Below are 12523 nucleotides of genomic sequence, written 5' to 3'. Positions count from 1 at the left end.
CTAACTGCCCTCCCCTGCAGGCTTGGTCACCCCTAATTGCCCTCCCCTGCAGGCCTGGGTCCCTCCCAACTGTCCTTCCCTACAGGCCTGGTAGCCCCCAACTTCCCTCCTCTGCAGGCTTGATCACCCCCAACTGCCCTCCCTTGTAGGCTTGGTCACCCCCAACTGCCCTCCTCTGCAGGCTTGATTGCCCCCAACTGCTCTCCCTTGTAGGCCTGGTCCCTCCCAACTGCCCTCCCCTGCTGGCCATCTCATGGTGGCCATCTTGTGTCCACATGGGGGCAGCCATCTTTGACCACATGGGGGCAGCCATCTTGTGTGTTGGAGTTATGGTCAATCTGCATATTACTCTTTTATTAGATAGGATTGATTTCAGAGAGAAAGGGAGAGGGAGAGAGAGAGAGAAACGTCAATGATGAGAGAATCATTGATCCGCTGCCTCCTTCACGTCCCCCAGTAGGGATCAGGCCTGCAACCTGTTATGTACCCTTGACTGAGAATTGAACCGAGACCTCCTGGTTCATAGGTCGACACTCAACCACTGAGCCAAGCCCTCCGGGCAAGCTCTTGTAACTTTTTGATACAACAAGCAGCACAGAGTAGACGTAATTAGCTGAAAATGATGTACAAATAAAACCAAGTGAAAGAAGCCTGAAAAACACAAGGAATTCGGAGTGATGGGCAGGGATGCAGGAGATGATGAGGCTGTAAAACATCCTCTGGGTGTCTCCCTGTCCCCAACACGGCGGCCACCACAGGCTGAGAAGCAGTTGCTTTGGAACAGGCTGTGACGTCGAACAGCTTCTTTCAGCGAAAGCGTTTTCAGCGGAAGCACCCCGAGCCGGTGACAGGAACCCAGCAGTACCGCGAGGTGGCCAGCCTGTGAGGCGTCATGCAGGGAGGGACTGTGTGCAGGGCAGTGCCAGCAAACCCAGGTAGCTGAGATCCAGTGAACTTGGGGATCTGAACATTAAAACGTGAGCTTCAGGGAGTAAGCGGCCAGGCTGATGCCGGCAGGGAGGTGCTGCTAAGGCTGAGGCTGGGCCAAGGGGCCGGCGGTGGCTGGGAGGAGGCAGCAGGTGCGGAAATCACCGGCATCGGGAGGCCAGGCCTCTGGCAGGTTCCCGCCGGGAGGCCCTGAACAAGGAGGAGAAAGTCATGAGTGGTTGTTGAGGGATTAAACCCGTTCGCTGTAGGCAAGGAAGCAATTGAGGAGGACACTTCCTCAAGCTGCTGGGGTAGCCAATGGCGAGGCAGAGGCTCGTGGCCCGGCAGCAGTAGGAAAAGCTGTCTGGACAGCTCCCTAAAGGACATGGATTGGAGTCACAGCCGGAGGGACACGGCTGCTCCGACCACGCTGTGGCTCCGGGTAAGACCTGCAGGCGGTTCCTGGAGCTGCAGCGCTGCCAGGATCTGATGAAAGTGACGTTACCTGCTGCGTTCAGATTTGCTGTCACAGAGCCCCGGACAGGCATGCTGTGTCTTGTGACTGTAGTTTCAGTCAGTGTCTCATCTTTAAAATTAAAAATTGCTATCTTTTCCTGGCGCTGCGAAGGCCGGCCCCACATTAATGACTAATATGTTCGCCGGACATTTAACTAATGAACTTTCTTGGGTGTTGATGAGATAAGCGCTGAGATTCATGACTGTTCTGGAGGCTTCATTGGGTGCGTTCTCGCGTGCTTTGGGTAACTCATAGCAAGTGGCTTACGCATCCCGGAACGGACCTCTGGGGCGTGCATTTAAAAAGCGGCCGCTCTGCTGCGTGTCTGCGTTGGCGTGTCGGTTCCTGTTGCACGCGGAGTGACGGCTGTGTGGGGTAGTTCAGTGTTCACCATTAGACCGCACCTTTCAGGTTCCTGGAGGCACGGGATTCAAAACCTCCCGGGAACCTCCAGTTCGGCGGGCGCCGCCTTTCAGGGGCTGTGGCCAGGGGTCAGGTTTGCTCCCGGCTTTGAACTTTGAACCCAGTCTCCCGTGTGCAGTATCTGATGAACATGATCATCCTTTCTCCTTTCCACAGCATTTTCCAATATATTTTGTTTTTAAAATTACAAAGTAATCTGTTTGTGGAGGAAAAATCTAAAAGAGCGTTGAATATAGACTCCCCTTCTCCCAACCAAAAACGAGAACTGTGAACAGGTGGATGCATATTTTTCCAATCTTGCTTGTGTATACATACACTCATGCATGCGTGTGTACACAGACTTTAACCACCCCCCCCCCCCCGTCTCACCATGAGCGCTGTGACCCCCAGAGGAGAGGCTCGCTCTCTGCTGGGCTCAGTGGGATTCCACTCCTGTGGGGGTGTTTTGTCTTTGTCCTCCCCCGCCCCCCCCCCTCCCGGCCCTCGCTCAAGCTTCAGGAAGCCCAGGCTGGCTTTGCTTCTCTCCACCCTCAGCAGCGATGCCAGGAGCCCACCCGGACAGGTCCCAGGGCTGTGGAAGCCAGCCGCCCGGTGCTCCTCCGGGCCCACAGCTGCCGGGTACCCCCCCCCCCAGCCCGCCGCAGCCGCCCAGGCAGCAGGCTTCGTGCTCCACTGACGGCCAGCGCGTACGTGCCCGGGTTCCCTGGCCTCCCCCCTCCGTCGGTTAGGGGCTGAGACTTTCTTGCGGTGGTTAGCCATCCTTTCAGCCCCATTGATTTCTGTCTTCTGGGATTTTCTGAAAAGCTTTGGTGTGGGTGGGACTTGTTTCCCCTCCCTCTGCCCTGAGGTGGGTTTGGGTGCCACGGGGACTCAGACGATGCTCCGAACGCCCAGGTGCCACGTCTTTTTTCTATTTCTGGCCCAGCGCTTTGGCAATGGTTTCAGGGCTGGGTTTGTGCTGAAACCTGAAAGTTCATTTTTCTTCCAGTTTTGCATTGAATGTTATTCAAAATGACTTCATCGACATGTCATCGCTCCCTGCCTGGGTGCAGGAGCGACACTGTCACTTAGCAAGGTCCTTCCTGGTGCTTCACGGCCTCAGGGCGGCCTGACAGGCCAATCGATGAGCGCCATTCACTTTTAGAAGGTTAAATAATTACCCTCATTTTATTCGATGTCTATAAACGTCACTGTCTATAACAGATGTTTGTATTTTAGGTGAAGGTGACTGAATATTGTCAGTTTCCCTTTTCAGTGTCCAGATTAACTGGACATATAACATCAGTAATAGTCACGTTTAAGCATGCACGGCCCCCAATGCCTCTACAATGATTTCTTAATTCCTGGTGGAAGGTCCCCAGTTTCTATTGCGTTGTCTGTGTTGGGCATACAACAGGAAGGAGAAAACATTTTCTACTTGGCGGTTGAAGACATAGAGTCAGACACAGAGCTGCTGATCGGCTACCTGGACAGCGACATGGAGGCGGACGAGGAGGAGCCGCAGACCCCGCCGATGGCCCAGGACGGGGGAGGCCACCTCGCTCAAGGGGAGTCCACACCTGGCAGGACAGGTACGGCCTCTCCTCGGGACCCAGCGAACGGAGGTGGAGGAGAAACAGAACTGGGGTGAATGATGGCTGCAAAATAGAGTTAGCTTTGCCAGCACTGCGCTCAGCGGTGCCCATCTGTGTGCCCAGCTTTCTGCCAGCGGGAGGAGCATGCTGGGCGTGGTGGCAGGTGTGCCCTGCATCACGGCCAAGGTCACAGGACGCTCTGCTCTCCTGGGTGCACGGGGGAGCAGGAGGGAGGACTTCAGCTCTAGCCCTGCAGCTGCCTTGTGACCTGGCGAGTCCCTGTGTCTCTGAGACTTTATCCCCCTTGTCCCCGGGACATGCTGTAATTGTGCCCATTACTTAAATACACCTCCTAGTTCTGTATTTCTGCCCCTGTTGTTCTTTAGTTAACAAAATAGCAATTTCCATTACTTTTGTGAAAAGAATCAAAATTAATAGATTTTTAAAACATAGGGATTAAGTACTTATGTTGTTGCTATTTTTATTTAGAATAAAACTCCAAACCAAAACCAAAACAACCAACCAACCAAGAAATAACAGAAGCTGCCCTGGCCGGTGTGGCTCAGTGTTTGGTGCACTGGCCCATGCACCAAAGGGTAGAGGGTTCGATTCCTGGTCATGGGCACTTACCTGGGTGGCAGTTCGATCCTAGGCCACTCAGGACACGTGTGGGAGGCAACCAGTCATTGTGTTTCTCTCACATCCAAGTTTCCCTCTCTCTCTTTCTTTCTCCCTCCCTCTCTCCATTCCTCCCTCCCTCCCTCCATCCCTTTCACTCTCTCTAAAAATCAATGGGAAAAATATCCTTGGGTGAGATTAAAAAATAATAATCCTATATAATAAAAGCCCAATATGCAAATCGACCGAACGGCAGAACAACTGGTGGAACGACCGGTTGCTATGACGTGTACTGACCACCAGGGAGCAGATGCTCAATGCGGGAGCTGCCCCCAGCCCACAGGCCCCAAGCCAGCCAAGGCAGGTGCCAGCGGGGAACCCCTCGATCACTCCCCTGGTTACCCCATAGATCAGCCCTGATTGCCGGCCAGGCCTAGGGACCCCACCCATGCACGAATTTTGTGCACCGGGCCACTAGTAAAAGATAAAATGAAAAAAAGGAAACTGCCCAGATGGCTAACAACGAAGAGCTTTGTTAAACAAATTATGGAACCTTCACTTAAAACAATTAAATTTTTTTTTTTTACTTTTCCATGTTAAATGGAAGAAAAGAACAACATATAACATTGCATATAAAGTGTAATCATACATGTAGCTATTTCTAGGCTGAGTGTGAAATACGAAAGCACAAAACCCGTCAGAAATGGATGGAGTGCTTGTCTCTTCCTGCCTGGCTGGTTGGTGAATTTTATTTTCTTCAGATTTTCTGCATTTTCTACATATGAGCTCAGTTGATAATCAGAAATGATATGTAAGTTAAATACACACTCGGGCAGAGCTGTGGTGGTGGGCAGGATAGCCAGCGGCAATGGGGTCTCCCTCGCCCGCCATCAGGGCCTGTCACATAGACGTGACATTCCCCTTGAGGATGCAGCATCCTTTTCCTTGGCTGGACGGTCTCTCCGTGCAGCTAAACGTGACCTCAAGGTTACCCGTTTTGGGGGAACCTGCCCCCCTCTGTAACGTAACACTAGCTCCTTGCTGTGGACAGGTAACATTGCAGGGAAAATGAAACATGATTTTGTAATAACTTGGTGCAACACAAGTGACAGTATTTAAAAAACCATGTCTTTCTCTCTAGTCACACTTCCTAATATTTTTCATGGGCAGCACTGTTCCTGTTCATAGAGATGGTGTGAGTGTTCAGATCTGAGACCAGGAAGCACAACTGATGTGGTTTTAAAATGCGGGGCGACCTGAGCAGCTCTTCTCCTTTTCGCCCCGTGACCCCGCAGGCTGCCGTGGCTGTGGCGAGGACCACGCGTGTCCCCAGTGCGAGTCCAGCTTCCCCAGCGAGGAGGTCCTGGCCGAGCACCTGCATGCGCTGCACCGGACGCCCGACGGGGAGAAGGAGTTCAAGTGCAAGGCCTGCGGGAAGAAGTTCCCCGTGCCGCAGGCCCTGCAGAGACAGTGCGTACGCGCAGCGCCGCTCTGCCCCCGTGACCCTGGCTCCCTGTGTTCTAACCTGCGAGCGTGTGTGTGCGTGTGTGTGCGTGTGTGTGAGGCAGACACGGGCGTAGGGAGGTCAGAGCCTTCCAGGGTCGTTGTCACTCACTCACCCTGTAGTGTGTTGACTTTTGAAACATGCTGGCTGTGAGTTTAACAAGTAAGCATTGTGCCGAAACCGGTTTGGCTCAGTGGATAGAGCGTCGGCCTGCGGACTGAAGGGTCCCGGGTTCGATTCCGGTCAAGGGCATGTACATTAGTTGCGGGCACATCCCCGGTGGGGGGTGTGCAGGAGGCAGCTGGTCGATGTTTCTCTCTCATCGATGTTTCTAGCTCTCTGTCCCTCTCCTTTCCTCTCTGTAAAAAATCAATAAAATATATTAAAAAAAAAAAAAAAAAATAACAAGTAAGCATTGCTTATGCAAACCAGTCTTTGTCCGTTTGCTAACTTGCCAGTCACTCCCCAGCTCATTGGTTTACTCATCGGAACTTAGACGCGCAAATCGTAGCTGGTGCGTGGAGGTGACAGGTCACGCTTCAGTGGTCTGTGGATGTTCCCGCGGAAGCCGGGGCCAGGCGAGTGTGAGACCTGCCGAGTTCAGAGCGCAACGAAGGCAGGGACCGTGCGGAGCCCTGCTCGTGGCCGCACCACCTTGAGGAATCACTTCCGTGAATGTGTGAGGGCATGACGCCGAGATGGCGTAAATGGTCCCACCCATCGCTCCGCACCGTCTGTCTCTTGGTTTATAGTTAACAGCATGCGACATTGTTCTTTCACTTTAGCATTTACGGGATCAGGGATTACCAACTGGGAGAACGTAGACGCACGTGTTTGGGAACGTTTAATTTGAACAGAATGTCATTTGCATATGAGCAAGAACTCTTCAGCGTAGGCTTAGGGTTTTATTCGTTCGTTCACTGAAGAAATCCTGAAAGCGGCCCCGTTCCTCAGTCACTGCCCGATGTCATACACATCCACTTCGGCTCGTGAAACTGGAGATGAAGATTTCTGCCCAAAACATAAAACTTAAATTTATGCTAAATTTTTATAATAACAAGAGATTAAGCATTTGGAAATGCTATTATAGGCTCTTAAAAAACACACACACGGGCTGCGCACTTTCAACAGAGGTTAAAACTGCGTTCCAGTCAGCTTTTATTGACTTTGGTATGATGTATTCCACACCTGAGCTGGCTCTTACAGTGAAATTCGGGACTCCTCCCGATCTTAAAGGGCCACAGGCGAGTGGAAGAGAGAGCACTCAGCTGACGGTTCAGAGCAGAGGCATGCGCATCATCTTTGTTCCTTGTCTTCCTCTTCCCCTCAGTGCTCTTCAGTGCCCGGCCAAAGGCAGCCCGAAGGACTCCTCCCGAAGCTTCCAGTGCTCCGTCTGCAATTCGCCCTTCAGCTCGGCGCCCAGGTGAGTGGGGTGAGCAGAGGGCTGCTAGGTCCCTGGGTCCCTGCGGGTCCCTGTGGAGTGCACGCTTCAGGCCTCTCGGTGATTCAGGTTCCGGGCCACAGGCCTGACTCGCTGTCCCTATCTGCCCAGTAACGCCTTCGCTGACCCCGAGCGGGGACACGCGCTCCAAGCCCCCTCCTGCCCCCCTCCCTGCCCCGCAGCTGCGAGCAGCACCAGGAGGCGTGCAGGAGCAAAGCCAGGTTCGTGTGCAAGGCCGGCAGCTGTGGGAAGAGGCTGAAGAGCAGGGATGCCCTGAGGAGACACCAGGAAAATGTCCACGCGGGTGAGGAGTCCTGCAGGGGCTTTGACAGGCGTCCCCTCCCGGCCGAGCCGGCCGTCTGTCCACAGCTGTCTGTCTGTCTGTCTGTCTGCAGCCCTCTGTCTGTCGCTGTGGAGCTGACAGCTGGCCTTCCCTCCACGCGTGTGCAGACAGGCATTCCCTTTCCCCCGACACTGTTTTCTTTTCCAAGTCGATTTTGGCAGAATTGGTCGCTTTCCTGCCGGAGTCCATCTGCCTTCATATCCTTACAGGAAAGTCCCGCTTCTTAACGCTTCTCTTCTCCTGTATCGGAGATTACCGGCCACCTTGTGCCATGGGGATGGATTGACTGTTTGGATCAGGACAGCAGAGGCCATTGGATTCTTCCTGATGGCTGGGTAAACAGTGACGCAGACCTGAAAGGCGACCCTCACTGGGGTTCCATCCGCCTGGTGACCGTGTTTTGGTTCCGGGACCGAAGCCACAGCACTGAGCCGAGCAGACCGCGCGTCCTCAGAGCTCGCTTTACTCCCTGGGAGGCGTGTCCTTAGAGGAGGGGCGGTGCCCGGAGCCCCCACTGTACCCACACTTCCTCCAGTGCACCCTGCTGCCTCGGCTTCTGGGGAGTGGGTGGGCACGTCTTTCTGATACGAGGAAACTGGATTTCTTGTCCCCTACCCTCGAATTCAGGAGAGAAGGGTGGTCGGGGTCAGCCTCAATGTCCCTGTTTGTGCCTTGTCTCTAATGCTGACACGCTGGGTCCTGGCGGCTGGTGTGAGCGAGTGAGCTGGCACTCCACCTGGTCTGGGCTGCCCCTCAGGTGGGAGCCCCCTCAGGTGGGAGCCCCCTCAGGTGGGAGCCCCCTCAGGTGGGAGCCCCCTCAGGTGGGAGCCCCCTCAGGTGGGAGCCCCCTCAGGTGGGAGCCCCCTCAGGTGGGAGCCCCCTCAGGTGGGAGCCCGCTCAGGTGGGAGCCCTGGTGGAGGAAGGGCTGGCCTGGAAGCATATCTTCGGGGATGCCCATGCATCTGTGGCCCTGTAAGATTGTTAATAGTCCCTGATTTAACTGTAAGAGCCAGCTCAGCAGAAGTGTCTTTGGTGTAGAAGATATAATACTAAAGACAGTAAAATCTGACTGGAATGCAGTTTTCACCGCTATTAAAGTGCACAGCCCTTGTGTGTTTTCAAGAGCCTATAATAGAATTTCCAATGCTTAATCTCATTATTACAAAATTTAACCTGTTTGAGTGTTAAGTTTTGAGCAGAAGCTTTCCTCCAGGCTGTGCCGTCCCTTTCCGCGCGGCCGTGGGGTCTGAGGAAGGCGGTTTCCTGCACTCCGCGCTCCTGGCCGTGCGTGGGCCTGTCTCATCTCCGTGCCGAGCTGTTGAGTGTGACGTGCTGTTCTTCATTTTCTCCCTCTTTGTCTGTGATGTGTTACAGCAAATCTTTCTTGTCGTTTGTGAAGCGAGCTCTGCGGGGCTAAGTGAAAAGCCAGATGCCGAAACCGCCTCTGGGACCCTGCGTTCCCGCCGTCACCGGGCGGGCGGCCTCAGCCTGGGCTCCCCCAGCCCCGGCTCTGAGGCGGCCCGTCATTGGCCTTGGTGTTATAATACTGCTCGTCTGGAAGCTCCTGGTGGTTTTGTAGGAAACCGGTTACGAAGCACAGTTTCTGGCTTTGCTCTGAGGAGCGTCATGGAAAACGTGGGGCTTACTGTGTGCAGCCAGAGGTCCCTGTGCCCACCCGCCGCTGGGACTGTCACACCGTCTCTCTCGTTCCGAGCCTCTCTTGCTTCTCTCTTTCCTCCGTGGCCGGCACAGACTTTTGGGGAAAGAATATTCCATTTTGAGAGCAGTGTTCACACAGGGCTGTGGGATCCTTTGCTGGGAAGGCCAGTATTCCAGGAGAGAGATGGTCTCCCAACTGTTAGACTGATGGCGACAGATGGTCCTTTTAGGGATATGAGAAGAGAGAAGCTGAGTTTTTTTTGTTTTTGTTGTTGTTTTTTAGTATATCTTTATTGATTTCAGAGAGGAAGGGAGACGGGGAGAGAGAGAGAAACATCAATGATGAGAGAGAATCATTGATTGGCTGCCCCAGCATGCCTCCTACTGGGGATCGAGCCCACAACCCAGGCATGTGGCCTCCTGGTTCGCTCAACCACTGAGCCAAGCCAGCCGGCAGGAAGCTGAGTTTAAATAAGCATCACCTTTTCCCACAGAAGCTGTGACATGTGGTGCATAGGGGTCCGGCCACTCCTAGAAGCATCCTTAGCCCCATTGTGTCAAACCTCGCAGTAACTAAGCTCAGTTGTATCCATTTCTCACACCCCCCAGCCTTTGTAAGCAATGTGTTCCTGAATTTTTGTTGTTGTTGTTGTTAATCCTCACCCCAGGATATTTTCCCATTGATTTTTAGAGAGAGTGGAAGAGAGAGGGAAAGACAGAGAAACATCCATGTGAGAGAAACACATCGATTGGTTGCCTCTTGCATATGCCCTGACCAGGGTCTGGGCCAGGGAGGAGCCTGCAACCAAGGTACTTTTGCCCTTGACCGAATTGAACCTGGGACCCTTCAGTCCATAGGCTGACGCTCTATCCACTGAGCCAAACCAGCTAGGGCGGGCCCTGAATATTTTTGAAAATGGAATCTGAAAGTCAAATATCAGATTTGCCTGAATACAGGAAAACGGAAGTAGTGTACAGGCTAGTTTGGGCTTGGTAGAAGCTGTTGTCCTTGAACCTAGGGATGCTGGGAGGGTGGAGAGAACTTTCAGGGTCACCCAGGAGGAAGTGGAGAGAAGGTGCTGACCCCCTTAGCCCTTAGCCCCCTTCCCACCTTTCCCCTTCGCCTGGATCCTGTAGATGCTAACTGAGATTTCGTATTTATGAGCGATACCATTTATCTACATTCTCAGGTGAATAGTCATAAACTGTCCCCCTGTTTCTTCGGGGAGGAGCTAGGACTCCAGTTCTAGGAGGAAGATGAGAAGATGTGAAGAGGAAACAGTGAGAACCTCTACTTCCGATGCCCCTCATTTAGTTCTTGGTGTTCTGTTTCTGTTTCAGGAGATCCTAAGAAAAAGCTCATTTGTTCCGTGTGCAATAAAAAGTGTTCCTCAGCATCCAGCCTACAGGAGCACAGGAAGGTCAGTGGGATAAAGATGAATGCCCTTCGGAGCGTACGATTTTTTTTGTCATGTATGGTGTCTGCCATGTACATCTAAGTTGATTTTTTATATTGCCATTCATTTCAGTGCAAACATTTTAAAATGAAAGACGGAGATGTAGAAGAGTAACCTTTTCCAAAGAATATCCTGAGTTATTGTTCAGAATCAGTGGAACTATTTCCTGAATATTTCCTTCACCTGCGAGCTTGATCCTTGCTGTTTGTTCGGATCTTGGTAGATCTGGATCCTAGCTGCTGCTGGTGGAGGACAGCACCCACGTTGTCTCTACAGGACATTAATGTCACTGATGAGCTCCAGGTGGCATTTCCTCCACTGCAGCTTCGCGCCTCTGACTTAGCCTTTTTGAAGCCATAGGCAGCTTTGACCCACTCCACATGGTTGGGGACATCTAATGTCTCATAGAGGTTGGTTGCAGTATTTCATATTGCCAGTAGGTGGTGCTTTAAGAGGATGCCCAATTACATTTTCATTTAGTGTAATAACCTACATTACTATATACTATCCTACGTTCCAATAAGATATACTGTGATCCTCTTTTTAAAATATATTTTTATTGATTTCACAGACGAAGGGAGAGGGAGAGAGCGATAGAAACATCAATGACGAGAAAGAATCATTGATCAGCTGCCTCCTGCAGGCCCCACACTGGGGATGGAGCCCCCAACCTGGGCATGTGACATGACCAGGAATCGAACTGTGACCTCCTGGTTTTTAGGTCAACACTCAACCACTGAGCCATGCCAGTCAGGCTGTGATCCTTCTTGAAAATTATTTAGTTTGGGATTGAAATTAGTGTTATTACCCTCCATTTCACTGGACATTTATGTACATTACTTAATGTTAAGCATAAATAAATAACATTACTTATCATTTTCACTTTAAATATGGTTGTTTTATTAAACCTTTTTAGGAGTTTTGAAAATAGCTTTGGCCTGAATTTTCCACTATAAATAAGATATTTAATGCAAAATTGCTTCCGTGCACAGTAAATGCTTTCTATTTTATAATTTGGGTAATATCAGTTCAATTCAACCTTTAAAAGTGTTTCATGATTCAGAAGCCATGAGAGTTACAAGTATACAAATATGATTATTCTGCAGTATTTTTAAGTTTCCATTTTATAAATGCATTAATCATTTTTATGCTGCATATTCTAGTAAAAGTTTAGCATTAAAAATGAAAATAAATACGATTTCATTTATGTGTGGCTGAGAAGGCATCTCATCTTTTTTAGAGCATTTTGTCATTGTAAAGGGCATTGAAACATTGCTTAGGAATATGAGCCTGCACTTACTATCTTTAATGGACAGTACATGCCGTAGCCTTGCTCTGGGTGGGCCTCGGGTGGTGGAAGAGACTGCCCTTCAGATGTGCCAGGCAGGGTCTCTGGGCACCACGTGGTCCTTGCTGTGCAGCCCGCCCGGCTTTCTGGGGGACCTGGAGCTCTGACCCCACCCATCTCCTGATCAGATTAGATGCCCTGCACCCAGGGAGGCAAGTCAGCCTAGTGGGACAGCATCTTCTGCTTCTACTTGTTTCTCTCCCTTTTCCCTGCTTTTCACAACTGCCTTTGCCGACTCACCAAGAGTCAGCTCTGACCAAAGCGGAAGGTGGCTGTCAGCCTCCGACCCGCCGTTCATTGCGCCAAGATTGCAGACCTGGGTTCTGTGTCCCCACTTGCTCCCTCTTTTTAGGGCCACTTAGATTAAGGGAGCCATTTACTGGGAGACAGCAGCCTTCCCCTCATTGCTCACTACACACTGCCATCCGTGCCCGGTCAGGACTTCCCGTGACCTTCCTCTCTGTCAGGCCCAGCGGCTCTGCTATTATAACACACTCCTGTGATGCTTTACAGAAAGGCTAGCTTTAATTTGCACTAGCTAGGTCAGCAGTATTACACAGTTAAATAGTGTGCAATCTTATTTTCTTTTAATGACGTGTTTACTAATTAACTTAGGCTTATTGCAATTTTAATACATATAGGATAGAATGAACAGATTAGGGCTGAATTATAATATACAGAGGTCCGGTGCACGAAATTCGTGCACAGGGAG

At 51.5% G+C, this 12523-nt stretch overlaps 1 protein-coding gene across 1 annotated transcript in view; it reads left to right on the top strand.

Annotated features, from left to right (window-relative positions):
- The window catches only part of PRDM5 (PR/SET domain 5), a 119678-nt gene that overhangs the window by 52100 nt on the left and 55055 nt on the right, over positions 1–12523 (top strand). The window contains exons 4-8 of the mRNA XM_054716765.1: positions 3264–3438; positions 5355–5529; positions 6894–6986; positions 7187–7308; positions 10348–10427. Of these exons, the coding sequence (XP_054572740.1) occupies positions 3264–3438; positions 5355–5529; positions 6894–6986; positions 7187–7308; positions 10348–10427 (645 nt within the window). The remainder of the gene's footprint in view (positions 1–3263; positions 3439–5354; positions 5530–6893; positions 6987–7186; positions 7309–10347; positions 10428–12523) is intronic.

Source organism: Eptesicus fuscus, chromosome 6 (assembly GCF_027574615.1).
Source record: "Eptesicus fuscus isolate TK198812 chromosome 6, DD_ASM_mEF_20220401, whole genome shotgun sequence".
Lineage (NCBI taxonomy): Eukaryota > Metazoa > Chordata > Mammalia > Chiroptera > Vespertilionidae > Eptesicus > Eptesicus fuscus.
This window is presented reverse-complemented; position numbering and strand designations above follow the sequence as displayed.